This window comes from Panthera leo, chromosome E3, assembly GCF_018350215.1.
Source record: "Panthera leo isolate Ple1 chromosome E3, P.leo_Ple1_pat1.1, whole genome shotgun sequence".
Taxonomy (NCBI): Eukaryota; Metazoa; Chordata; class Mammalia; order Carnivora; family Felidae; genus Panthera; species Panthera leo.
The window spans coordinates 4,962,524-4,990,263 of record NC_056694.1 but is presented as its reverse complement, the minus strand read 5'-3'; the positions used below and the strand labels follow the sequence as shown (position 1 = coordinate 4,990,263).

Genomic DNA, 27,740 nt, shown 5'->3' with positions numbered 1-27,740 from the left:
TCAGTGTGTCCATCTAGCCCCTCAGTAGTGTGGCTCTGTCCGCCATCCAGCTGGGTCGGGCACACTCCCCGTGGCCTCTTGGAGAATCCGTGGTCTGCTTGGGTGACAAGCCGCCCGAGTCTACGGGAGGGAAGGCCTGACTTGTGCTCACCTTCTGTGGTGACTGCGGACAGCCGGCCCGCGTGTGGAACCGCCCCCGCCACCCAGACTGCGGCTTTACCAGCCTTTCGGTTCGAGTGTAGTTTGTCTTGAATCGACAGACTGTCGAGCTGTACGCTGTGTTTTATGGACGTCGGACAGGGTTTGGGATGGAGCCAGAGTCACTAATCAGATGCCTCTGGGAGCTGGGAAGATCACGGGCTCCCGCACTGGGCTCTGCTTAACAGTGACATCAGGACACTGGCCGGCTGGAGAGCACGTGCCCCGTGTGGCAGGTGGCTAATACTGATGGTTCAAGTGTTTGGTTTTCCTTCCCGTGAAGCCTTCCAGTGTTTCTTTAAGAAAACTTCGCGAAGGCCAAACAGAACTGCTCTGTGAACGAGGTCTCACCCGTGACTGCCGGTTTGCCCCTCGAGGTTAGAGCAGCGCGGGTGGGGTCTGGAGCAAAACACCTGTGAGTAGGATTCAGAGGTGACAGGGCAGGAGGGGGGCGTGGTGCCTGAAGCAGCTCTTGCGTGTCTGCCCGTGTGACCCGTCTCCCCGGCTCCCTTGGCCAGTGGTAATTCTCCACGGGCTGGCGCTCTGTCTGTACAGCGTTGGGCTCCCGAGAAACACAAGCGAGGTGAACGTACGCGTCTCCGTGCCTCAGGGGGCCTGTTCGTTTCTGTCAGATCGGAGCAGAAAGGATCCGGTCTGGGGTTGCTCTCTGACAGCAGTAGTGGTCCCAGTGTGCTGATTAACCCACGCAAAGTTCATGGTGGTCGGGAGTGGACGAGAGGAGGGGGTGTTTCTCGGTGTGGGGAACTTGGTATTCCAAAAAAGAAAAAGAGGAGCCAGATGGGAAGGGCCCCCCCCAGAGTGGGTGCCATGTCTGTGACCGTCCCTGAGGCTCTCAGCAGCTGAGGCCTTCTTTCTTCCAGAACCCACCTCACTTAAACGGGACCGGACCGTCGAAAGAAGCACCGAGCAGCTCCATGGCAAGTCCTAGTGGAAATTCCAGTGTCAGCCGGGCCGGGTCTGTTAATGCTTCGACTTCTGTTCAGAACTGGTCCGTCAACAGGCCCTCTGTGATTCCAGAACATCCCAAGAAACAAAAAATCACGATCAGTATTCACAACAAGTTACCTGTTCGCCAAGGCCAGTCTCAGCCCAGCCTTCACGGCCCTTCTCTGGACACCCCGAGCAAGCCGGTTCCCTCCTCCACCGTCACCAGTTCTGCAATGCAGTCTACCTCGAGCGCATCTATGACGGCAGTTTCTAGCAAAGTCACGAAGCAGATGACCCCGAGTGAGTCCTGTTCTAAGCCTGTGATGAACGGCAAGTCCAAGCTGCGCTCCAGTGTCCTGGTGCCCTACGGTGCCGAGTCGTCCGAGGAGTCTGACGAGGAGGCAAAGGGCCCGGGCAAGGAGAACGGTCTCGGTACGATCGAGAGCTCGAACTCTTCCGTGCAGGATGCTGAAGACGACGAGGCCTCTCCGCTCGAGCTTCGAGAGCCTGTTGCTCTAAATGGTGCTGAAAGTCCAGACAGCGACCTGAAAGAGAACGGTCTGCCCTGCGATGGTGCCCGCTGCCCAGTCCAGCCTGCCCTACCCTCAGAAAATCCCTTTTCTAAGGCGAACGGTCTTCCCGGAAAGGTGAGCGTTTTGGGGGTCAGGCAGGGGGCGGGGGGGAGCTTTGCCTCGACTCTCACGTACAGCCGCTCGCTTGGCCGGATTTCAGGAGGCGCCCGGCGGCTGCTAGAGCTGAGAGAGCTTTGTTTTTTGTTGTAGTCGATGCCCGCTCCCCTGCCCCCTCTCCCGGAAGACAACATCTTAGAGACCTTCAAACTCGGCAGCAAAGTGAAAGGCGCCACCGAAGAGACAAGGTAAGACGATCAACAGCGAGGCAACGAAACCCCGCAGCGGGCGATCATAACCGCGCCCCGGCGGGTACGCTCTGTGAACTCTGCGTGAGCCTTCCCGTGAGCCTTGGGGAACCTGCGTGGACCTTACCGTGAACGATGTGAATAACCTGTAGAATGTGTTAAGTGCCTCTTAGGAAAGAAAAATTTATCAGGCTGATAATTTTCCCATGAAAACGATGTCCTCGAGGTAACGTTTTCTCCTGCCCAGCCTCGTGTCTCGGCTTAGGGATGTCACAGCCCGCTTCTGAATCGGACACCTAGCACTGACTGTCTCACTTAATCCTTCTAATGACAAACACATGGAAGACTCGTTGAGAGTATAGGGCAGGGCTTCTGGACTCTACCAAGTTGCAAATATTTTGTTATGCTCCTTGTACAATTCTGAAATTGCATTCATAGATGAGAGTGTATCTCCCCATTTAATGTTTTGTTTTTTTAATTGGTATGTGTATTTTTTTAATTTTTAATTTTATTTTCTTAATGTTTATTTTTGAGAGAAAGAGAGACGGAGCACAGTAGGGGAAGGGCAGAGAGAGAGGGAGACACAGAATCCCAAGCAGGCTTCGGGCTCTGAGCTGTCAGCACAGAGCCCGACGCGGGGCCCAGACCCACAGACCGAGAGATCAAGACATGAGCCGAACGTGAGTCGGATGCCCAACCGACTGAGCCACCCAGGCGTCCCTCCAACCGACTCAGCCACCCGGGCGTCCCTCCAGTTTACCTTAAAGAGGAGACAGCCTGAACCCTCAGTGACTTTGTAATGATTCTCCTGTTGTTTCTCTCCTAGTCTAGCTTAGTTTGCCCCCAAATGTAATGTGTGTGAGGATGGCCGTAGATGGTTGTATAAACACAGCCACGTGTGTATCGTAACCGAGTGGGTGTGTACACGCAGGCTCAAGAATCTCACTGACACGCTGGAGGTAACTTGTCCTGTACTGATCTCATCTGTGTTCTCTCTCCCAGGTATCTTCCCACGAAAAAGTGGGGCCACTGTAGGGTTTTTATTGTTTGCTGCCAACCTGCATTAACCTTGACAGTGCCTCGGGAGCTCTGTAGCAGTCGAGGGCAGAGTTTGTTTACCACAAGAAGGTTTTCTGAAGCCTCCCTGATTGCTCCCGGTTCATAAGTAGTTCAAGGAGCTGTTGGCTCTGTTGGGAGGCAGCAACTCTAGCTCTGAGGCTCAGGAGAGACGCAGGAGGAAAGTCCGAGCCTCCAGCCATCGTCCTGCTTTCCCGATGCCTCATAGGTACTAGGGATTAGAAGTGTATCTGAAGACAGAGGAGCCTAGAACAGCAGAGTTACCGTAGCTGAGAAGCGGGATAGTAGATGAGCCTGATAGGAAGATTTTTATTTTTATTTAATGAGGGAAAGGGAAAATGCCGAAATTTCCAAAATGGAGAAGCCCCATATCGAGTAGAGCCAGGTATGTTAAAGGCATAGATCATTTAGTCAGTGAAGGTCTTGGAAGTTTTTGTCCCCGTGGGCTCTAGAACAATGGAGCCAATGACTGATGTGTCGATTTCTCTGTTTTGCCGGGGCTGCAGTTCACCTGGAGCCGAGGAAGGTCCTGCAGAGGGTCCCGGCGCAGAGCTCGAGCCTGGCAGCCCCTCTCCTGATTCCCGGGAGAAACCAGAGACGCTCACGAGTCTTAGCAGCAAATTAAAGAAGGCCTCGCCACCCTCGGACCCCAGCATCCAATCTACCAAAGAAGAAGTCTCTGAAAACATTGCAGCCAAACCCGAGGAGTTTTCGCCCGGTGCCGACGATCTCTGCGGCAGCACCAGGAACGGCGCGGGGGACGATCCGCTCCCTAAGCCGTGCGGCCCCGGGGATTTAACAGACGACCAGAGCAGACCAGCCCAGGCTGCATCAGGGACGCGCACAGACAGCCCGCGGGCCTCGGCCGCCGTGGAGGCGGCGCAGGGTTCGAGCCCAAGTCCCCCGGCTCGTTCCGAGGGCGCCTGCGAGCACGAGCCCTTCTGCGTCAGCGGAGACAAGCGCGCAGACACGGACACGGAGGGCCCTTGGAAGGGCGCGGGCGCGGCCGCCTCCGACCTCCCCTCCCCCCAAGTAGACACGGGTACAGAGCATCGCTCGGAAGGAGGCCCCGAGCAGAGTCACGGTGAAAAACGTGAAGAGAATAAGGTGGGACAGAAAGTTCCAGATCGCTCTCCGGTTAAGGAAAAAATCAGTATCCTCAGAAGAGTTGACCGAGGACATTACCGCAACCGAAGAGATCGTTCCTCCAGCGGAGAACGCGCGAGGGAGAGCCGGAGCAAGACCGAGGACCGCTACCACCGAAAGCGGCGCTCGTACACGAGGGAGCGGCCCAGGCAGGACCGCTACCGGACGGAGCACTGCGGCGGGAGCCAGCACCACCCCTGCCACGGCGAGCGGGCCAGCCCCGGCGAGCCGCGCTCCCTGGCCAGGTACGGCCACCACCACCCTCGGAGCCGGGGCGGCTCGGAGCAGGAGTGGGGCCGGTACCACCACTCGGAGGGCGAGCACCCCTGGGCCCGGGAGAAGTACTACCCCGAGAAGCTGCGCTGGGACAAGTGCCGGTATTACCACGACAGGTACGCCCTGTACGCGGCGCGGGAGTGGAGGCCCTTCCACGAGCGCCCGTACGACAAGGCGGCCGCGGCCGGCCGGCCCTACCGGGACTGCTACAGGAGCAGGAAGGGCTGCGAGGCGGCCGCTAAGGGGAAGGGTCGGCACCGCTTCAGCCCCCGCGCAGGCCCGCCCCCCGCGCCCCTCCCCTACCCCGAGAAGCACCCCCACGAGAAGATCGCGCCTGGAGCCGAAGCCGACACCTGTGACCTCGCCGGCCGGTTTCACGACCACGAGAACGTCAAGTCGCGGAAACGGAGGTACGACAGCCTGGAAAACGGCGACGGTCGCGGAGAGAAGAGAGCCTGGAGAGGCGCACAGAAGGAGCCTTTAGAAGAGCCGAAAGCGAAGAAGCACAAAAAATCAAAGAAGAAAAAGAAATCCAAAGACAAACACCGAGACCGAGATTCCAGGTGAGGGAGAGGCCGCCGGCGCCCCGTGTCCGCTTCCTGCGCCGCGTCCCCACCTCCGCGGGCCTCGGAGTCCCCTGCCGTAGATCTCTGCGGGCTGTAGCCCCGCTTGTAAGCCGTGTCTTACTTCACGGGATCGGAAAGTGCCTAAAAACCTCTTTTTCCAAAACGGTGCCGGTTTTGGTCCGCGCTCGATAATCCGCGGGAGTAAGTGCGCGGTGGTCTGTACGTGGGAACTTGGGAGTCTCTGACCTCGTAACCGGTGTTCGTAATCTTACTCGGCAGATGTAGTTCCCGTTTTCCCACCCGTTACCGTTTCCTTCCAACAACTCAGGGACCGCCAGGCGGGCAGGCAGAGGAGGCCACCGTCCCTCGGCGTTTGCCGGCCCGCCGACGGCGCGGGTCCGGGACGAGCACCTGTCGCCCCGGCCTGGTCCGTTCCTCTGGCTCCGTGTCTCAGTTTGCAGTCTCGTTGGGAAGCTTGTTTTTGTATTTTTAAAAAGCTAAACGGGTCAGAGATTGTCTGGAAAATGACTTCTCCGTGACGAGATGACTGAGCGCGAGCGGCGTTGCTACGCGTCTTAACTAGAGATGTGACGCCTCTCGAGACCGAGACCCCGGGGCAGGATCACCAGGAGCCGTAGGTAGACAGCCGCCCTTACCCGAGGGGGACCTCCCTCCCTCCTCGGTGCCTGAGGCTCCGGGCAAAAGCATTTTTTCCCCTCAGCCGCTGGTTTTGGAGAAGTTGGCAAAAGCCTTCCTCTGGACCTGTGGCCGACGACCTCAGCCCCGGGGCAGAGCGGAAGGCAGGGCGGGTGGGGTCCGGGTTGGTGAATTGACACCCCGGACTTGAAAATCCCCTGCGGGGAGCGCGGCACAGCGTCGGGTAGGCTTCACCGGTGGGTGTGGGGGTGGGGGTGGGGGTGGCGGGTGCCAGGCCAAGGACCGGGCCTCTCCGAGGCGGTTTTGGTTTTGTGGTGGTTTGAGTTGTGGCTTATTCCTCTGCAGGCATCAGCAGGATTCCGATCTTTCGGTCGCGTGCTCTGATGCCGACCTCCACAGACACAAAAAAAAGAAGAAGAAAAAGAAGAGGCACTCGAGGAAATGCGAGGACTTTGTTAAAGACTCAGAGCCACACCCTCCCAAGGCCGCCAGCCACGAGACTGTTGACCGTTTCCGGAGAACGGACGGCGCTTTCCCCCTCACTGATGGGCTGCCTCTGGAAGGCGTTGGACCTTTCTGTGAGAAGAGAAAACATTTAAGGATGGGAAGCAGGGATGACAGGTGTCCTCTGTCTGAGTGTGGCCAGGGTAAGAGGCGATACTTGGAATTAAGAATATAGAAAGGATTTCTTGCTGACACGCGGGAAGAGACCCTCGCGTGGCATGAAAGGGCGGACCCTCCGGTAGGAGCCCCGCCGCCCCGGTCCAGCCCCGGCTCCCAGGCGGAGCGCGGGCTTCGGTGGCGCGGTGTGGGGACCCGGAACCGGTCCCTTAGTGCTGATGGAGAACCTCGGTGACGTGGAGCCGGGCTCAGCCGAGCCTCTGTGACGAGGCCGCTGGAGGTGGTGGCTCTGGGGGTGTGTGTGTGGCTCCTGAAGGACCAGAACTTCTGTTTCTAAGCCATTTCTGATAGAAACGTTTTCACCGTATTTTCTTTCTTAAACGTCTAGACCTCGGAGTGCGAGCTTAAACTCAGTTCGAGGGCTCGGGTCATCAGGCACATCCGCTGTCGCTGTCGGCCGGCCTCTCTCTCGGGGCAGCTGGACTGCGGGGCGCTGGCTCCTGCTGCGCGGCTCCCCCCCAGGCCGGGGGCGCCGCGGGGGCTGGATTCTTACCGCCTGGCGCCGCGGTCTCCGCCCTCTGCCCTCGCACCGCACTTAAGCCGCCCCCGTCCCTCAATCCGGTTTGTGCGGGTGACCCACGGGCCGGGCGAGGTGTCCCCGCCCGTCCCCGTGTGGCCTGCCAGCTCGGAAAGGCTTTCCGGGTTTTAAATGGCTGGAGGCACCCGAAGGGGAAGACGGTCGTCCTCTGGCCTTTTGTACAAACGGCCCCAGACGCCTGAGGTGTGCTCTTGGGACTTTGATGCGGCGTCTTGGTGACCCAGAGGCCCTTTGGTCGTGTGTTTCGAGGGCAGACCGGTCCCTCCAGTGGCCCCGGTCAGCGTGGTTGTTGACCGAGGAGGGACAGATGGGCCCCGAGCATGAGGGAGGCAGTGTCCCAGCGGGAGGGACATGGGAGGCCCGGGGCGGAGAAGCGTGGCCATGGCCGGCCAGACGGTGACGCGGGGCCGTTGTCTGCCCTGGGCTTTTTTTAAGGTGTTGATGATACGGAGTTTCAGATCGGTGTCCCGTGACGCTTTTGGTGATTTGGGAAAGGGGCTTGGCCAGGTGAGGGTGGAGTCTCTTCTGACCACCGCCTAGTACTTGGGAGGAAGTGGCGGGCGGCGTCCCAGCCGTTCCGCCTGTTGCCAGACCCTCCCCCCACCTCTCCCCGGCTGCAGGTGCCTGGTGAGGACCACGGTCGGTGGCCGCCAGCACACACAGGTGGCTCCGGAGGGAAAACGGGTTGAGTGTGAGCCTGAGCCGTTGGCATTTGGGGGCCACACGTGTGTCCCTAGGGGCTGCGATACGCCTCTGTGTCGAGCGGCGGCCCTTTGTGTCCTGGGCGATGGCACTCGAAGGCTGGTGTGCGGCCAGCGCTTCCGGGGAGAGCAGACGGAGGAATCCGTGTGCCTGTCCCATCCTGTCCTCTTCAAGGACAGGGACCACCTGCTTGGCCTTCCATGCCAGACATCCCTGTCTTCTGGCTGAGGATGACAGACCCTGTGGCCCACCTGCCACGTGTCCCCTGTTCCTGGTAACTTGACCCGTCAGACTCCCGTCTTCCGGCCCCACGACACGCTGCCTGGTTTCTTTGGCCTGAGATCTGCTCTCTCCTGCGGGGACAGTGCTGATGGGTGTGGGCGGAGAGGGCCCCGTCCCCACAGGCACGGCTTTCGGTGCATCTCAGCCATCACGGAAGGTCTCGTTTTCAGTAGAAGGCTTGGCGACAGTGCGCGCCGGCTCGTCTCGTCCCGGTCCCGTGCTCGTCCCGTGCGGGGACGGGTTTCGGGCAGCGAGCACCCAGCCGCCGAGAAGGGGTTCTGATTGTAATCACTTGCGCCCACACAGCAGCAGGCACGAAACATTCTGCAAAACCGTCATTAAAATCTCTTTCCTGATCTTTGCTTTCTAGGTGATTGAAAACTTGGCCTCAAAACAAAAAACTCACTAGTTATGGTAAGCGGTTTTCTATCTGTACGTTTCATAATTGCTTGTGGAGGCGCCGCGGGGACGCAGATGAGGAGTCGGGGGCCTCGGGGACCAGGCAGTGGCGCGGGGAGCAGGTGCGGGGGGCTCCCCCAGGCCGGCGCCGCGCGGAGCCGCGCTCAGACCTCGGCCCGCCTCCTCGGGTCCGGCCGGCCCCCGTTTCTCCGGGCGGCGCCACCCGGTTGCCTCCTCCTCCCGTCGTCGTAAGAAAACGAGGGAGGGCGGAAAGCGCCAGGATCCACACAGACGGAGGAGCCCCTTTCCGCCGCCCGGCCCGGCCCGGCCCGGCCCGCCCCGCCGGCCTAGGAGAGCAGCCCCCTGGAATCGCCATCCTACCCGCGGCCACCGGTCCCCGTGCTTCGGGAGCGAGGGCGTGGCGGACCCCACGCCGGACACGCTCGCCTGCTGGCGCCCGGCCGGGAGCGCCGAGTCCGCGCGCGCCCCCAGAAATCACAGTGATTTCGGAAGGACTCGGCGTTATCTGAGCGAGGTCGGGGCGCCTCGTGACCGATCGGGACTCGGACGGCGCCCGGCGGGTCGCTCCCGGACCGCGACGCGGCGGCCCGGGGGGAGAGCAGTGCAGGTCGGCGGCCCGCGTCAGCCGAGGGAGGCGGGGGAGCGAGCCCTTCTCTCCGGAGAGGGGACGTCGTCCCGTGCGGCTCCCAGGCCGCAGGGGGGATTTGAAACGGATCTCGCTGAAGTGTCTGCGGAGGATTAACGTGCAGTTAACTAACCCGCTCAGTCCGTGTGTCTTAAGGAAAAGACCGAAGCCTGATTAAGGACTCGGGCTCTTCTCTAGCGAGAGGGGATTTAAGGCCGGAGAGGATCAGCGGCAGCCGGGCTCCGGCCCAGCAGGTGGCTCCCTCCGCACGTCCGTCCGGAACAGCCCGCTTCCTTCTCCGCCCTTCCGGAAGGCAGAGGGCCCGCGGTCGGGAAGAAGCGCTTCCCCAGGGAGCCCGGACGGTGCGGGAAGGAAGGCAGGCCGCGACTGGGGTGGTGGCGGGGGAGCCGCCCCGCCGCCCGCCGCCCGCCGCCCCGGGAGGTACTAACGCCCGCTGCTTGCCGCCTCTTGTCTTTCAGATTCAGCGTGTTCAACAGAAGCCATCCCCCACCCAGCTTAAATTATAAATGTAGAAATAACTCTGTTCAAATCTGCGTGGTGCTTCTTTAGTAAATACTGTACAGATTTTACCATGGAGGACTTTTTTTTAGTTTTTACCTTTTCTTAACTCCCCTTATTCCAAACGGACGAACCCTTTCTACAACTGCTGACCGTTGTAAACAGCGTGTACATAGATCCCACGGACGGTGACGCCCTGGACTGGAACATCTCAATGCTGCTTAATCAGACTCAGGTGGACTGCTCGCATTCCATGGAAAAGCTCCTGCAAGCCAGGCCTCCGGTGCGAGAGCAGCCGGGAAACCATGGAATTAGTAAAAGTACAAACAAACTGACAGTGTGCATATTTAATTTAAAGACTTATTTAAAGATTCACGAGCTCTCGACTAGACTTGGGAGCAGTCTGTTTTCTGTAATGTCTGATACTAGAAACTAATTCGCTTCATATTTTAGTTGTATTCAAGATTTGAAAATGTATTTTATAGACAAGTTCTGTTTTTGAACTTTGTGGAACTATTCCAATCGATTTACCAGTTATGATGAGTATTTACATTATGAATGTATAATCCAAACATTATTTGTAAAGCCTACAGTATGTTTTTATTACTTAACACTTTTTTATACAGTGTCTCTTGTCTTGACTATGATATTGGAGTCTGAGTTGTCAGCTTGGTCCCTTAAAGTTTCTAGTTACAGACAAAATCATACTGTGATTTTATTTTTAATATGGATATGCTATCAAACTGTGATACACTTATAATTCACTGGTCCTGCATCAGGAGACGGAGTGGGGAAAACTGTATTTAATACAGTTTGTATCTGAATAATCTGTATGGTTTATACAGTTTGTGTTGTTCAGAGATGTCTAAAGTTTGATCTTTGTTTTTTTAAAGATTAAAAAAAAAGCACTCGCCCCACTGTAAATACACAGCATGTAAAGTTTATATAGTATATAAATGGCAGCAAATTCAACACCTTGTGTCCTCTTCTTTACCGCTGTTTTCCCCGTTTGCTCAGCAGACCCTTCTCACCTGTTCCAGAAGCGTCTGGAGCCCAAGCCGCCCCCTCCCCTCCCCGCCTTCCTGGGCCTGGAGGGGGGTGGGGGGAGGGGCGGGGAGCAGGCCGCCGGACCCCACAATCTATTTTCAAGAACCAAGTCCCAGACGGTCTTGTCCGAACAACGCCTTTTTTTATTTTGTGAACACGGTATTTGCAATTTGACGGCCATACACCCTCCAATGATACAACAAAATATCGATGACGGGGTATTTCTTCATGCAGGATGTGAGGGTATATACACTGAATAACAAACACTCCGGAAATCTCTATGTACATTATTTACATATTAACTATATTTACCGTAAATAGAAATGCCTAAGAAAAAATAAGAAAATGGGAAGTCACAACATGTGGTTTCCGGTCTACAACAGACCTAACTTCTCCGCAAAGCACATCTCTATAGATCTATGCATTTTAACTTTTAAAAATATGCATTGCTTTGTATGAAGCATTAAATGCTGCTTCATCTATAAATAGCTCCTATTTTGACTCCGTGTGGTACCACGTTAGACCGTTCCAGGATGTGCCGCGATCCCGAAGACACTGACGCTCGCCTGGGTGAGGGTAAACGGAGGCCGGCGGGGCCGTGGCAGCCGCGGTCTTCGGCCCAGAGCACCCCCTTCTCCGCCTCCCGCCCCTGGTCTCCGGAGGGAAGCTTGTCTTTGGCCAGAGTTGGGACTAAAATGCTAGCACTGGGAGGACGTGGGGGCAGGGAGGAGAGACGCGGCCACCGGCCCGCCTGACGGCGTAGCGGGGTGGCCGCCGGCCTGCCCCGCGTTAATACTGCCACGCAAAACCCGGAGTTAGAGATCTCACGGAACACTGACAGCAAGTGACAGATTCTAAGCACCACGGCCTCCGCACGGTTCCCGGGAAAAGAGCCATCACGCGAGGCTCCTTCACCGGCGACCGGAGAATTCCTACAGGGGTTTCCCAAAGCTCGCTTCTCCCAACCCTACGGAGGCCAAACCCCGAAGACCGAAAGCCTGTATCCCCAGGGGCCTACCCGGGGCCGAGAGAGGGAGCGCAGCCCCCGCCCCAACCACTGATCCCTCGGCGCCCTGGGCAGCCCGGGAGAGGGGCGGGCGGCCCCACTGGTCGGCGACGGTGGGGGCGGCGGGCGCGTGCTCCGGGCGCCATCGGCTTTCGTGGAAGACTGGAGGCCAGAGTTGCATATATGCCAGCCAGGCATTTCAAGAATGCGGACTCGCCTTTCTCCAAAACTAAAGTTTCGAATTTGAGGTATCAGGACGGTAACAAAGCCTAAAAGCTCGGGAAGGAAACAAAAAATCAGTTTGAGGCGTGTCAGAGAGGCCCGGGCCCAGACCCCTTTGCATCCAGCGTGACTTAAAGCTACGTCAAGGTCAGTGGTGCCGAGGCCAGGGGCCCACGGCCAGTCAGTGTCAGCACCAAGGCAACTCGCAGAGCAGTTACTTCTACTTAAAATCTTCACGTAGGTGCCGACGGTCCGGTCCGAGGTCTGCTTTCTGGGACTTTCATTTTGCACATGACAGCTCGTGACCTCTAAAGGGCACAGACACGGGGACCCACCGCCGGAACGTGGCCAAGAGGGTCCCGGCAGCATCCGTCACCGGCCCCGCCCGGAAGAGGCAGAGGCACCGCCCCAGCGCCCAGCACCCCAGCCTCGCCCAGCGGCGCCCCCGGCCGGCTCTGAGCCCCGTCCTCCCTCGGGCAGACGTCCTGAGCACCTGTTAGATCATCGGCAGCCTGACAACCGTCTGATTGTGGATCTTCTGAAGTTCCACCACCAGCGTGCATCTGGGCTTTCACGCTATTTACAGGAGACCCTAAGTGCCACGCACCTTCATCCCACAGCGCGCCCCTTCCGTCCTCATGGCAAGAGATTAAAGTCTCTAAAAACGAGGAGTAAGATCTGCTCTGGTTACTCGTCTATTCATTATGCTAAGAGATCTGGTCAAACTAGTAGGTCAGTAAAAGAAGTGTCTGTTTTGCCGAAAGGTTTTAAATAGTGAAGACCGGTCCGTCAGTCTGAACCACGCACGGTTCCACTGAGCCACACGCAACTGCTGGTTGGGGGGCCAAAGTCCCACAGCGGCGGTCTCACGGGGCTCAACACACCCCCTGTGTGTGACCGCGGCCACAGGATTCACACCCAGAACCAGCACTTACATTGTAACAATTGGCCTTTTTAGAAAGTATCTGTGGGGCCACAGAGTCTGAGCTGATGACGAGTCCCCCGGGATCTGGCCACCTGGAGCCCGGCCCCTGCCCAGAAACGTCCCTCCACCCCGAGGACCACCACGAAAGCACCCACATAGCCGCCCACGCCCCCCCACGCAGGGCGGCAGGTGCATGTATAGACGACTTCTTCAGTGCACAGTATATACTTGCGTCCACGAGTTACATTTATAGCTGCCATTCTAAAAATACTAGTGTTAGAAAGTAAGTATCCTTCGTTATAATTTCAGAGTATAAAAAGGCATATAAAAGCTATAATCCTATATATCTGAGAAAAAACTCTGAATAAAAAAGTGGTAGCGTTTCCTTTCTTGTTCAGATATAAAACAGCGGCTTCTGGAACGGCGAACGCTGCCACGGGTGAGCCAAGGGCGGCACGACTGGCACGAGGTTCCCTCGAAGGAGCCGGCAGGCGCCACCGCGGGCTGGGACCGGGAGAAGGGCATCTGGACATCGGCCGCCGCGCACAGAAGGCTCCTCGGGGCTCGGGGCGGCGCTCCCACTGCGCACGCGCCGTCTCCAGAGAGGAGGCGGGAGACCGAAGCGGGGCCGGCGGCGCTGGGGGGGTCGGGGGAGGCTCCCAGTCACTTTCCGTCGTCGTGGAGTCTTGGCTTCTGTTTTCACCGGTTCGGGCCAGGAAAGATCTATTTCTTATTGGCAATCCTCCTCTTCCTCGTGGCCAACATGTCATAGAAAGGATCCCTGCTGATGCTCGCTCTGGGGGGGGGGGAAGGGAGGGCGGGGGAGGAAACCCTCAGGTGGGAAGCAGGCCCCCGCAGCCCTCCAGGCAGAGCGGGCTCGAGCCTCCGCGTCTCTGCGGGCACAGGGCGGGCCCTGCCCTCGGAAGCGCGCGTGCACGCGTACACACGTGCGTGCCCTCCCACAGATGCGTGCGTGCACGTGCACGCCCGCCCACGCACGCACGCGCAGGCGTACGGACGTGCGCGCTCGCGCACCGCGAGGACGCGGAGCCTTGGGGCTCGAGCGGGGCCGGCGCACCTGATGGACTTCATCCACTCCTCCTTCTCCTCGGGGCTCGGGGCGGAGATCCGGTACACCACGTGGTTGCCCTCCACCACCCGGCCGTCCGCCTCCGTTTTGCAGGCCTTGATGACCTGGCCTTTGTGGCTCGGGTTGTAAAGCTCGAAACAGTTCTGGCGAGACAGGCAGAGGGCCGTCAGTGCGCGCGGGGGGCGGCCGCCGGGCCGAGGCGCCAAGGGCAGGGCCGCTTACCGGTTTGCGCGGGTCTTCCACCTCCCTGATGCTGAGGTTTTCCAGGGGGATGATCCCCCTGGGCTCCTTGTCCTACGAGAGAAGAGCGCACAGCCAGCCTCGCTCGCCCCTGGAGCCCGGCGCAGGGGCCGGGGGGCACGGAGGGCGGGCGGCCCCGCCCGGTACTCACCGTCGTGTACTCGAAGTAGTAGAGGCAGTTGTCGGTCAGGATGAACCAGCGCCGCTTCCAGGTCTTCACCCGCCCTCCTAAAAGCGGAAGGAGCTCGTGAGCCAGGGCCCGGGGCGGGCACACGACCCGAGGCCTACAAATACCCATTTTCACAAATGCCATCGGGAGCCGGGCCTGGCCTTTAGTTTCCTTCCTGGTGAACCTGTTCGGCACTCCGCCCAACGCTCGGCCACGTCCTGGCCAAGCCGTGCGGCCGGGGGCCCTGCAGGCCCCTCTCGGCCGGCTGGCGACAGGAGGGCGCGGCGTGCTGCTGGGGGCCCCGCATGCACCCCCACCGTGGCCCCCTGGGCCGCCTAGGTAACTCAAGTGCATTCCAAACCTGCTTTCGGGAAAAGTTAGTCATGATGAATGAGCTGGAAATGACAAGATGAAGTCAGTGCGGCTCCCCGGGGCCTGACCAGGACGTAATCCCATTACCTCAGGGCTCTGGTGGCCCTGGGATCCATCAACATCAATTACTCCTGGGTCCAGGGAATTATTAGATTGAATTAATCTCTTAACAAGATACGGGGCGCATGTGAAGCGCGCACACACGCACACACACACACCATCTATCTGCACCTACTCTCCTTTCACTATGGAAAAGTCTTTTACCCTTAAATATTTGGCACGAACTGGCTTCAATTTCTAGCCCTTACTTTTGACATGAAGTTAAAAAAACAAAACCTGAGAGAAGACGACGCACGTGGTAACAGACTCAAGCAATCCAGGGGCACAAGAAGCGACCCTCCCTGCCCGGTCACTCCCCAAGGTGACAGCCAAGGTCTAGCTCACCACCTCTATCTGGGTGAGTGCCAAGAGGGCTGAGGGACACAGGCATGGAGACAGGACAAGGGGATCACAGGGTGGGGGGTGCGGGCGTGGAAGGACAGGAAAGGACACTTGCCAGCTCCCAGGTCCTCCTGGGGCTGAGGCAAGAGAGCGTCCTGGCCCTGGTGTGGGCAGAAACCCCGACAGACAAGACACCACCTGCTGTGCGGGGAGAGTCAGGGCCACTGGCCAGGCCCTCGGGAGACCCCTCCGGGGTCCCTCACCCCCTGCCTCACCAGTCAGACACCTGACCTCCTCCCGACGGCCTCAGGCAGGCTGGCTGCATGGGGCACGCCGGGCACAGTGGAGGAAGCCGCAGCCGAGCGGGGAAGGAAGGGCCAGCTGCTGCTCCCCCCAGCCCCCGGCAGACACCCCCCAGCTCCACGCCCCCCCCCCCCTTGGGTCCCTGTCAGGAGGATCTGACCGTGCGCCGCACCCAGGCCCTTCCTTCAGGTCACACCGTGCTGGCCTGAGCCCCGACACTCTCGCCAGCACCTGCCGTCCACTGAGCCTCACGAGCACATTCTTGGCGAACCCTCCCAGGGGCTCCCCGTGCTGTCCATCTGTCCGGTGCCCCCTCTTCTCTGCGCTCCCGCCACTGGGTCGCTAGGTGGCGGCCTATGTGTTCTGCTCACCCTGAGCCCCTTTCGGCGACCCCGTGAACCACCCCCCCTCCCCAGGAGAAGCGGCTTTGCCAGGAAGGCTTCTCAGCATTTTGCCCCTGGGCTCCTACCCTGCTGCTCCTGGGGTTCAGTGGCACGTCTTGGGAAGCCCGATCCCTAGTCCAGTTCTCCTGGCCAAGGGGCCTCCCAGCCCCATCCCAGGTACCCACAGCACAGAGAGCAGGCTGGCGTCACACCCCTGGGCTCAGAGATTTGGCTGCAGGGAACAGACAGGCTCTGCTTCTGTGTTTCTGGCTGAGCTTCGGGAGACAGGGACACATACCACACCACGCACGCCTGCAAAAGGAGCCTGGCTTCCCCACCCCGTGAACCTCCTCCTAGTTCCATGGCCGTTCCCAGGCACATGCACACGCACACCCTGCAACACACACTTCACGTGACAGTTCAGCTCTGATCCGCGTTCCTGTGTTTTCAACACGACCGACCCGTTCTCAAAACTCGGTGACTATGAGGCACTTTGCTGATCCATAAGCAACACTACAATGTTCCTACGCTCCCGCAAAACATCCAGGCCTTTCAAAAGTGCCACCCGCCCTAAGACTAAGTTTATGACGAGAAACAATGAAGTAAGGTCAGGCGGTGACCTCCGTCCCGATTTGCGTGGGTGCACGGAGCACACATTTCCTACGCCCGTGCTGTAGGCCTGTGGCCAAGCGCCTCCGGGTCCGGGCCTAGGTCTGCCCTGTGCTGGGTGGGGGCCCAGAGCCGAGCGCAGCAAGAGCACCCTGGCCAAACCAACGCATCTTCAGCATCGGCTTCCAGATTGACTGCTTTCTTGGCCCTCAGAGCCCAACACCAGCCACTGTCCCTGGTGGCCAGGCCAGCGTCAGAACTGCTGGGAGCCAGCCCACGGGCAGGACTGTGTGTAGGCCCCAGCAGCTCCGGGGACACCAGTCCCCTGCAAAGTCCACTTTCTGGCTGCAGCTCTGCCAACAGAGGGGGCGTCCGGGACGGGGAGGCAGCAGCGGGCTTGCTGTGCGTCTGGAGAGGGGGCTCCGGGCAGTCTCTCGGCTGGCCGGTGGGTGACCAATCACCACTAGCTCAGTGACTGCGGGACCACCCCCTCTCACGCATGCGCACACGGCGGTGGAGCGCGGAAGGAGCAGGCTGCCCGGGGCTCCTCGGCACCCACTCAGCACCCAGCTGGCTCTATCCCCTAAGGGTGCTCTGGACGCGGGTTCTGTGGCCCGATTAGATGAGTAGCCAGGACACAGGCTGGGGTGCAAGCCCTGGTGTGCCTTTATGCCCGTCGTTTTGTTCTGTCTTTAGAAGCACGTCTGTCTCCCACGGGTGCTGAGGCCACACCAGCTGCTGGGCGGGCTTGTGCCGTCACTGCCCTTCGAGGGGCGTTCCCTGGCAACGCAGGGCCGGGAGGGCCCGGGTGCTGCTGCGGGGGTTTTGGACACGTCCCTGCTCTGGCCTCCCCTGGGGGCCCCAGAACTGATATGACCAGAGAGTCAGATGCATCTCAGAGGGGGCTCAGGCCTTCAGGTCCACGGCTATGGCTCTGGGTTTCTAGGCCAAGGTCCAGAACTCTCCCAAACCTCAGCGCAGCCAGAGAAAAGTCAGAGCAAGACCCCAAATCAGAACGGCGGAGCCACGGCCTTCACAGGCCTTCACGCCTCTTTACCCTCCCCTTGATTAAAACCACAAAATCGCCGGACTTCTCTCAAGCCTGGTATCCTACAATGTGCTCTCAGAGTGCCCGGATGACGTACAGTTGTGACGTGTCACAGAAAGGCCAGGATCCCACCCCACCCCGCCCACTGTAAAAATAAAACAAAAAACCCCTCCTACCAATTTCTAAAATTGCCCAGAAAATATCAACGCTATTCTATTTCTGTGTCAATGGTTAGGAATCCTTTTGACCATCCCCAGGCCCTGTCCAGGGGTGGTGCAGACATGCGCTGTTTGGTTAGTATGAGAGGCACCCGGTGAGGCACGAAATTGGAGATGACCAGCAGGCTCGTGGCCGCTCGGGCCCTAAAGACACAGAGGGGCAAGCTCGTTCCCACGTGGCATTCCCCATGCGCTCCCGGGCGCAGAAAGGCTGGCATTCCGGCCACCCCAGGGCTGTGGGTGTCACATTCACTGCACCCTGCATGACGCTAACCCCAGCAAGTCCAAAGCCACATGGGTCAGATGAATGGCAGCCACAAATCAAAGCTTCACACAGACCAACGGGGGAGAGAGAACGAGAGAGGAGTGAGCAGCTAGGGGAGGGCAGGAAGCCACTGGGTACGTACCTCCTAACGCAGAACAAGCAGGGACAGCCCGTCACAGAACAGAAAGGTGGGAGCCACAGGCAGAAGGAAAACAAGAAGGCACATTTAAACCACGCATCAAAAATCAGCCACACCAAACCAAGAGAGAGGCACGCAGGTTCTCGCAGGAAATGCACCTGCGTCTGGTGCAGAAAACTGCCTTGGGTGTATCTGGATGCTAACTGAGCAGTTTTCTGGGACGCTCGTGCAGCCCGGGCGTTATTCTCCGCCGTGGACACGGACAGGATGGCCTCGTGCGGACAGGGCGGGGCTCAAAGCGGCAGCCATCGAGTCTGGGACGAGCGGCCGGCCGCCGCGGGCGGACTTGGCCCATCGGCCTTCGCCTTTAACGTTTCTGCCTTTGGTCGGGGGCCTTGGCTGCCGAGGGCTGGGGGCTCCGAGCGCGGGTCCCGCCCGCCGGCCGCCACTCACCCAGCTTCAGGAGCCAGCCCTCGCGGTCGGGGTTGAAGAACGTGTGCGTCAGGTCGTTGCCGTCGTCCTCCGGGATCTTAAACGGCTCGTTCTTGATGCTCTCGTACAGGTTCTATGAGGAACACAGGCCACGGGGAGCTCAGGGATGCGGGCGGGGGAGAAAGGGCCCATCTGCACCATGTCCCCAAGGGTGGCAGGCACCGGGCTTGGTGGAGTGAGGGCCAGTGCGGGGCCCAGAAGCGGGGGGACCCGGGGGGGGGGGGCTCACCCGCAGCAGCTCCTCTGGGAGGTCTCCTCCCTCGTTGATGCCACGGTTCATGGTGACGAAGCGCTCGGCTGTGGGCTTGTCCCGCACGTTGTGGTTGTGGAGGCTGGTGTTGAGCATGATGATGGCGAAGGACAGCACGTAGCAGGTGTCTGAAAGAGGGCAGAGGGCGCAGGGGCGCTCAGCCGTCCGCCAGGCCAGCGGGGCCTGGGCAGAGGGCTCTGGTGGGGCGCCGGGACCCGGCCCTCACCGACCTGTGGACTGGAAGACGCCCGGGTTGCACAGGCAGTAGCGGGACGCGAATGCCTCCATCATGCGGTCGATTTTCTGAGCCTCACCCGGAAGTCGGAAGCTCCACAGGAACTGCCTGCGGAGAAATGGACAGGAGGGGGCGATGGCGTTTCCACGGTAAGGTTGCTGGGTGCGGGGACACAGGACAGCAGGGCGACCGGCAGAGGGACCTGGGGCGCTGGGGGCAGCCCGGCACCACTCACTACAGGGCCGGCTGGCATCCCCACCCGGAAGCCCCAGCTCTAGGCCCGCGACTGACCAGCTGGAGCCAGACCCGACGGAGCCTGTGTGGCCCTGGCTCAGCGCACAGCCATCGGAGCCCCCGCGGGGGGTACCGGAGAAGGAAACGGATGCTGTCGGTGCTGCAGAAGAGCGGAGTGTACGGGATGGTGCCTCAAGGGCACAACCAGAGGGATGGCCGGGCACTTCCACGGCAGCGGCCAGCGTGGCTCAGGGCCACGCAGGAGTGTCTGAGGGCCATCCTCCCCCACTCAGCCTGATACGCAGTGACACCTGGCTTTACCGGGACAAGACAGGGACCAGGGGGCCGCCTCTGATGGCTGAGCATCCACAGGTTTGCTGTCACACCTGGGGGGTGGGGGGTGGCACGCGCAGGGAAGGCACCCACAAGGCTGCTGATTTACACCAAATGCAGCAGGAAGCGGGCCTGTACCCAGGTGGCACAGAGACTGAGCCGCAGAGCTTTCTGGGAAGAAAGCGCGCACCTGACTAGTCAAATACCAGGGGAGAGCACAGAAGAGCAAAGGGGCTGGGGACAGAGTGCACACCGGCGGTCCCACCAGGGCAGGCACCAGCTGGGTCCGAGAGTGCCTGTCGCGGGCCTCTGTGCTGTGAGCACCCGGCCTCTGGCTGCAGCTGCCCCCCACCTTCTCGAGAACAGCCGATGCTCCAACACTTACCTTAAGGCTTGGACGAGGTTCAGATCAGCAAACTCATGGAGCTCGACAAACGCTTGAAGAACTTTAATGTTGAAATCGTCCCTGGGAAAGAAAGCAAACGCGGTCCGAGGCCACTGCACAGGATTTCAATCCTTTCAAAAGGAAGACATTTCCTACGGCAAATGTTTGTGGTTTTTCATGCCGCGTAACTCAGAGTTAGGATCGGCGTGACCGCACGTCTGGTCTCAGGCTTCGGGCAGAGGGGACTCGACAGGACATTAGTTTACATCCCAGTCAGTGCGGCCAGGGTAGGGAGGCTGTCGGGACACCCCAGGCGGCTGCCACAGCCATGCCCAGGCCCTGCGGCAGCACAGGGCCCAAAGGGCAGGATGCACATGGGCTCCTGAGTTTCCTGAGCAGTGGCCTCAGACAGCGTCCGTGCTTCACAGGTGGGCTGAGGGGGCCCAGTACCGGGTCCGAAGCCGGGTCAGTTTGGAAGAGCTTTTAAAACCAAACTAAGCGCGAGAATAAAGGGCCTGAACTTTTACATAAACGTGAAAGAGGCCAACAATGTGCTTCTCTGGGACTGGGATTTCACTCCACACTGCTTCCCCAGGTTATGGTCACAAGGGACAGTAAGGACACCTCAGGCAGAGAAACGCTGTAGCTGCCACAGGGCGGTGTGGCCTCGGCAAGGCCGCAGCCACAAGTCAGGGGTCCGCCTTCCCCTCGGAGATGCCAGGCCAGTGCGCCATCCGTCAACCACAAGGAATGGCTGTGGCTCAGTGCCACCGGCAAAGGGAACCCCGGCAGCCACCCGCAGGGCTGCGCGGGGCACAGGCTCAGAGCACTTTACCCTCCTTTCCCTGAGCTCAGCGGCCGGCCGGGGGGAAGCTGCTGAGGCCGTGGGGTCCTGCGCACACGGGGCACTGATGGAGCGCCCCAGGAAGCAGTGGGCTCACGGCCCATGAGCACCAGTGACAAAGCCCGGGGAGCAGGCCCAACACCACAGGGGTTGGCCAATGGCCTGATGAGATGGCACCAGGGCGCCAGAAAGGGCACGGTCCCGGTGGGAGCACCCCAGGAATGGCAGCAGGCAGCCAGGTTAGAGCCACAAGGGCCTGCGTTAAAGGCAAGCCCCCACCCACTGTCCCAACACCTGCCTCTTGGCAAGAGGACAGCCGGGTTATCACACGCCCCCAGGGAAGGAGCTGGGGGCCTCCAGACCCGAGGGCGGGACCAGAGAGGGCAATCAAGCCCTACTCCAGCTGCCTATTTGTCCTCCCTCGAGGGGCGCTCCTGAGGCTCAGTCCTGGGTCTACTCTTCAGCTCCAGCCACACTCCCCATGGATTTAAACACCACCTCTGAGCCAGCCACGCTGGGGCTTCTGTCTCCTGCGGGCCCCTTCTCTGAACCTTCCACCTGGATGCCCCCCACCCAGGCCCCCAAGGGGTCAACCGGCCCCAATGACCACGCCCACGGCTGCTGCTGGTCTCTGTTGATGGTGGCTCCACCGCCAGAACTTCCCGCCAGCTCGATCTCAAACCCAGCTCAACCTCAAACCCGGAACCTGAGCACTTCTCACCCCGACCCCACCGCCGACCCCGCTCCCCCCAGCCTGGTGGGAGCCACTCCCTGCTGGCCCCACTGCTTCTGCTGTTGCTCACCCACCACTCAACAGTCTATTCCAGAGTGGTCGGCTCGAGTTGTGACTCAGACCACGTCCTTCCCCGTCCCCCCAGGAATGGACAGAGGGCGCCATCGTCACCCTGAGAACCTCTGTCACCCTCCCCCTCCCTCTGTTCCAGCCACACGGCCCCAAACACACGAGGAAAGGCACGCTCCCACCAGTGACCCTCTGCCTGTCCTGCTGGCCTCCAACACTTGCCTGCAGAACACCCTCGTCCCCCCTCTGCCCTTGCACAAACATCATGTTGTCAATGACAGGACCCTGACCAGCCTATCACAACCGGCTACTAACACCCCTACCTCAGCTCACCCAAAGCCCTTATGCGCCTCTACTCTGCCCCATCACCTTCCAACAAAGGACAGAAACGGTTTTCGTATTTATTATGCTTATCACGTAATGCCTGTATCGTTCTGGCAGATTACAGCTCCCCGAGTGGGCGAATGCTTTTTTTTTTTTTTTTTTAAACACAACCCATGGGCCTAAAACAGAGCCTGGCATGGACTCAGAACTTCGCATTTTTTGGAACTCAAATCCTGCAGGCACTCAGTATTTGTAGACTACAGGAAATTGCCAGACCGCACTTCACACAAGTTCTGCAGTTAATCTCACATGCCTGCCAGAGAGCGGCGGAGAGCTCAGACTCAGGCCCTCACGGAAGCTGAGATTCAAGGAGGTGCCACAATCCCTGGGTCACTCATCAGGTTTTGTGGTTTGGTTCTGTTTTTGTCCTTTTTAGCAGCTCCATTCAAACCTAATTCCCACTCCATACAACTGTCCAATCCCAAGGGTACCATTCGATGGTTTCAAGTGTATCTGTGCAACCATCACCACAATCCATTCCTGAATACTTTTAACACCCCAAAAAGAAACCCCAGCCCCTTCTCCTCGCCCTCTGCCAGCCCCAGGCAACCACTGGTCTGCTCTTTGTGTGAATTCACCTCTTCTGAGCGCTCCACATAAACGGAGGAACACAATATGTGGTCTTCGTGACTGGCTTCTTTTACGATCTTAGTGTGTTCGTCCAGACTGCGGCACGCATCAGGCCTCTGCTTCTCCTCGCTGCCACGTAATACCCCACTGTATGGACATACCACATCGTGTTCGTCCGTCAGCTGAGGGATATCTGAGTTGATGGATCTGAACGGTTTCCACTCTTTGGCTATCAAGAATTAGGTGGCTATGAACATTTGTGCACAAGCATTTGTGCACACATACGTTTTTATTTCTCTTGGGTATAAACCCGGGTCACATGGTGACTTTAGTATTTTCAGGAAGTGCCACAGCCACTTTTTATCCAACTGGCAGCATATGACTGATTTCTCCACATCCTTGGCAACATTTTTTTTTTTAACGTATGCTTATTTTTGAGAGAGGGGCACAGCGCAAACAGGGGAGTGGCAGAGAGAAAGAGGGAGACACAGAATCTTAACGGTCTTTTAAAATTATTATTATAGACACCCCAGTAGATGTCAAGCAGTATCCCACTGTGGTTTTGATCTGCAGCTCCCTGACAGCTAATGATGTTGACCATCCCATCATGTGCTTATTTAGCCATTCTCCTTATGACCTTATCATAAACTGATTTATGGATCCTCTTGGGAGAAACATCTATTCAGAGACTTTGCTCATTTTATAACTGTCTTTTTATTATTGAGTGGTTAAGACTTCTTCATATATTCTGGATAGAAGTCTTTATCAGATTTATACATGATTTATAAAAAAATTTCTCCCATTCTGTGGGCTGCCTCTTCACATTCTTGATGAGGTCCTATGAAGCACAAGAGTTTTCAAGTTTGAGGATATCCATTTTATCTATATTTTTCTTTTGCTGTTTGTGTTTTTGGAGTCACATCTAAGAAACTCTTGCCTAATCCAAAGTCACAAAAATTTACCCCTATGTTTTCCTCTAAGCGTTCTATAGTTTTCCTTCTTATGTGTAGGTCTTTGATCCATTTTAATTTTTGCGTACGGTGAGTGGTCCAGTAATATTCTTCCCCACGTGGACATCCAGTTGTATCAGACCATTGGTTGAAAAGACTATTGTTAGGATGCCTAGGTGGCTCAGTCATTTAAGCGCCCAACTTCGGCTCACATCATGATCTTGCAGTTCGTGGGTTCGAGCCCCACGTAGGGCTCTGTGCTGACAGCTCAGAGCCTGGAAACTGCTTTGGATTCTGTGTCTCCCCCTCTCTCCATCCCTCCCACCCTCCCTCCCTCTCTAAAAACAAACATTAAAAAAAAAAGCCATTCTTTCCCCCGCTGAACCATCTTGACATCTTTATTGAAAATCCTTTGGACAGTAAATGTGAGGGTTTATTTCTAGGTTCTCAATTCTATTCCATGACCTATAAGTCTATCTTTATGCCAGTACCACCCCATCTTGATTACTGTAGCTTCAGTCTGTCTTATAATTAAAAAATGTGAGTTCTGCAACTTTGTTCTTCTTTTTCATGATTGTGGCTACTTTCGTTCCCATGAATGTCTACCTTAATTTTGGGATGAGTTTGTCAACTTCTACAAAGAAATTAGCTGGGTTTTTATAGGGAATGAGTTAAATCTATAGATCAATGTAGGTGGTATTGTCCTCTTTGCAATACTAAGTCTTCCTATCCATGAACATGGGATATCTTTCTTTCCATCTATGCAGGCCTTTTCATTTTTTTTCAATGTTTCGTAGTTCACAGTAAAAATTTTGTACTATGTTAAATTTGTTCCTAAGTGTTTTATTCTTTTTAATATTATTACAAAATGGAGCTGTTTTCCTAATGTCCTTTCCAAATTTGTTCACTGCTACCATTTACAGCTACAACTGAATTTGACATACTGGTCTTGTAACCTGCAGCCGTACTGAACTTGTTAGTTCTAATGTTTTTAGTGATTCCTCAGGATTTGCTACATAGTGATTATGTCCTCTGCAAGCAAAGTTTTATTTCTTACTTTCCAAACTAGATGCTTTTTAATTTCTTTTTCCTGCCTAACTAGAACTGACAGTACCATGTTGAAGAGAAGTGGTGAGAGCAGTCAACCTTATCTTGTTCTTGCTCTAAGGAGAAAGCACGATGTGAACTTGGGGGTGTCACAGGTGCCCAACATCATGTCGAGGAAGTTCCTTTCTTTTCCTGGTTTGTTGAATGCTTTTGTCACGAGGCAGTGAATGTTGTCATATACCTCTCCAGCATCTATTGGGATGATCATGTGGGTTTTGCACTTTATTGTACTGATACAGTATATTACTTTGACTTTTGTATGCTGCACTAACCTTGCATTCATGGGGATGAAAGTACAGGCATATGGTCATTTTTATATATTGCTGGATTTGATTAACTAATATTTACTTGAGGGTTTTTGCCTCAACAGTCATAGGAGACACTGCTCTCTAGGTTATAGATACTGCTCTGTAGGAGAGACAGAGAGAAACAGAGCACAAGCGAGGTAGGGGCAGAGAGAGAGGGAAACACAGAATCCAAAGCAGGCTCCAGGCTCTCAGCTGTCAGCACAGAGCCTGACACAGGGCTCGAACCCACAAACCGTGAGATCATGACTGAGCCAAAGTTGGATGCTTAACCGATGGAGCCAGCCAGATGCCCCTGTAGGTTTTTTTAAACTGTGGCCTCACAGAATGAGTTGGGAAGTGTTCTGCTTTCCGCCTTTGATCGTTTCAAAAAGCTAGAAACAGAAACCACCCTGGTTGAGCAACCACTGGGCTTTTGTTTAAAAATGCTCATTTGGTCCTTGACCAGAACCTGCTTTTGCGTATTTGGGGGCTGTGCTGCCTTAGACTTCTGCCCTCGGCTCTGCTAAGCAGGTCAAAGAGACCTTTAAGTGGAGAAGGCTGGGAACGTAGATCTGACCAGCTGCTCACCATTTAAAAAATTAACTAACTTCCTACCTTCATTCATACCCGCAAGTAACAGGGGTAGGAAAACCACCAGGAAACCTGGTGCATTTCTGGACCAAACATGAAAAGAAGACGAAGATGCCTTCTGAGGTTCGGAGAAGAGGCAGCGCCATCTTCAGTTCCGCTGTGGCTCCCTGAGCGAAGTTCCAGAGAGCGCAGACCCCCACCTGGCTCCCGAACAGGCACCCCTCTCCCCTCTCAGGGCAGAGGAGAGGACGGGATGGGACTGAGCAAACCATTCCTGGGGAGCAGCACGTGTGCCCCCAGGCCCACAGGCAACTGAGACAGACCCTGATGTGGAGGGTGGACCCAGGTCAGGCTGCTCTCCTCCTTCAACTTACCTCTCACCCAGATAGTCCCCGATCACGGTCTTATTTAGGCCTTCTCCTTTATACAGGAACTGGGCCACGTCCTCTGGGGAGCTCTGCAGCAGGTCATTCTCTATTAGAAACTGAATTCCCTGAAGAACATAAGGAAGGAAGCTCTCGTTAGCAGGGTCACCCAGACTCCTTTGCAAAGACAGAAAGACATCTAGAGCAATGATCTCACCGGCTGGGCCAGGCAAAAATAACAGCACGCTTGGATTCTCACTCACACCCCATAGGACGTTGTGTCCACCAGAGAAAAGCAAGTTCATTCCTCCTGTAAGCTTAACAGGCTAAAAGGCAAATAAACAGTTTGCTGGACAAACCATTACAAGGAAGTTCTTAGAGATTTTAAAGGCAGAGGTAATAACAGCACTGAATTTCCCAAGCTCAGAAGAACAAATCTGCCGTGTGTGCACAAGAGGAACGCGTTGTATGTGGTCGGCCAAGCCAGGCCCTCCAAAGCTCCCTTTTTCCTTGCCTTTCCTCACTAAATAATCACTTTCCCAGCCTCCCTTGTGACTAGAAGTGACCTTGTGACCTTGTAACTAGAACTGACAGATCTGGTCAGAAAGCAGTCTGCAGGGAGGACCTGGGGAAGGTGGTGCCTTCTTGATAAAAAGGGGCTCACAAGCAGACACCGCTCCTTCTTCCTCCTTCCTGCCGCGAATGCAGATGTGATGGCCGGAACCGTCATGGCCACCGGACGAAGGGAAAGGCCCGGACCAACACAGGGCCTGGGTCCTGCCACTTGGGAGCCACTTGTCACACTGCAGCCACCTCTGCTGTGTGAGCAAACAGTGTGCTGTGCAAGCTGTGTTTACAAGACTTTCTGTCGGCTGTGGCTGAATGTGTTCACTGATCCCTGGGCCACCGAGTCTAAGCCACTGAAAATTCATGCCCGCTTGAAGGCCTTAAAGGGCACAGGTGACGACGTCTAAGTGAAAGACTGCAGAGGGGCTGCCCTGCCCAAATTAGCCTTGCTCACCCCGGAGAAGTTCTAATAATACTGAAATTTTACCTCGGACACAGCTTCTGAGCTGATTTCGAGATCCATGCCGGCAAAGCTCTTAAGGGAATTCTCTCATCTCTTTGCTACAGATTCGGAGGTGATTTTCCAGATGAAACTCTCAGTGCCCGGAACCTGGGCTCCCTCACACCACATGGTCCATGCTGAGCTGCCAGCACGGAGTCAGACACGGGGCTCAAAACCACAAATGCCAAGATCATGACCTGAGCCGAAGTCTGGTGCTTAACCAACTGGGCTACCTAGACGCCCCACCACATGGTCCATCTGAAGTCTTGGTTTTTCAAACACGTGAATGTCCACAGCGGCCTTATTTAGAATTCCCCAAAACTGGTAACAACCCAACATCCAATCAGTGAGGAGAGAGAAACCTATTCTGGTCGATTCCATATGATGGAACACTACACAGCAGTGAGACAGAACAAACGCACCGCATGGAACAATCTGACAGGCGTGATGTGGAGTAAAAGCACGACACAGAGAGGACCTTAATCCCATTTACATCAAGTGCAAGACAAGCAACACTGCTCTGTGGGGACAGAGTGGAATTCACTCACCAAGAGGAGACACAGACAGACACTCCTAATGCCCCCCAACCACATCTTGCTCTGGGTCACACGAGAATTTTAATTTGTAAGAATTCGTCAAGCTGTGCACTCAAACTTTGCGCACCATATGCTGTTCTTCAAAAAATAAAAAAGTTTACCAAAAACTCAGTGTGTCTGACTATCCTAAATTAACTCTCGTCTATTTCTGGTGGGAGCTGAAGCGAGCACAGACCCCCTGGTACCGTCTCCTGAGCAAGAAGACACGCACATACCGTAACAAAGCATTCCAGTCCCAAGTGTGCACCTGTCCTACC

General features: G+C 56.8%; 2 protein-coding genes across 9 annotated transcripts in view; one reads left to right on the top strand and one right to left on the bottom strand.

Annotated features, from left to right (window-relative positions):
* USP42 (ubiquitin specific peptidase 42) overlaps positions 1-10,484 on the top strand; it is a 77,449-nt gene extending 66,965 nt beyond the window's left edge. For all 6 annotated transcript variants that reach the window (XM_042922503.1, XM_042922500.1, XM_042922499.1 and 3 more), the window contains 6 exons: positions 1,080-1,793; positions 1,929-2,023; positions 3,607-5,085; positions 6,091-6,392; positions 8,319-8,362; positions 9,473-10,484. In XM_042922503.1, coding sequence (XP_042778437.1) covers positions 1,080-1,793; positions 1,929-2,023; positions 3,607-5,085; positions 6,091-6,392; positions 8,319-8,326 — 2,598 coding nt within the window. In that variant the 3' untranslated portion in view covers positions 8,327-8,362; positions 9,473-10,484. The remainder of the gene's footprint in view (positions 1-1,079; positions 1,794-1,928; positions 2,024-3,606; positions 5,086-6,090; positions 6,393-8,318; positions 8,363-9,472) is intronic.
* A 197-nt stretch (positions 10,485-10,681) lies between these two features.
* CYTH3 (cytohesin 3) overlaps positions 10,682-27,740 on the bottom strand; it is a 100,019-nt gene continuing 82,960 nt past the window's right edge. For all 3 annotated transcript variants that reach the window (XM_042922515.1, XM_042922516.1, XM_042922514.1), the window contains exons 5-13: positions 25,828-25,946; positions 19,919-19,999; positions 18,962-19,074; positions 18,711-18,859; positions 18,443-18,554; positions 14,194-14,270; positions 14,025-14,096; positions 13,791-13,945; positions 10,682-13,508 (exon numbers count right to left, since the gene is read on the bottom strand). In XM_042922515.1, coding sequence (XP_042778449.1) covers positions 13,436-13,508; positions 13,791-13,945; positions 14,025-14,096; positions 14,194-14,270; positions 18,443-18,554; positions 18,711-18,859; positions 18,962-19,074; positions 19,919-19,999; positions 25,828-25,946 — 951 coding nt within the window. In that variant the 3' untranslated portion in view covers positions 10,682-13,435. The remainder of the gene's footprint in view (positions 13,509-13,790; positions 13,946-14,024; positions 14,097-14,193; positions 14,271-18,442; positions 18,555-18,710; positions 18,860-18,961; positions 19,075-19,918; positions 20,000-25,827; positions 25,947-27,740) is intronic.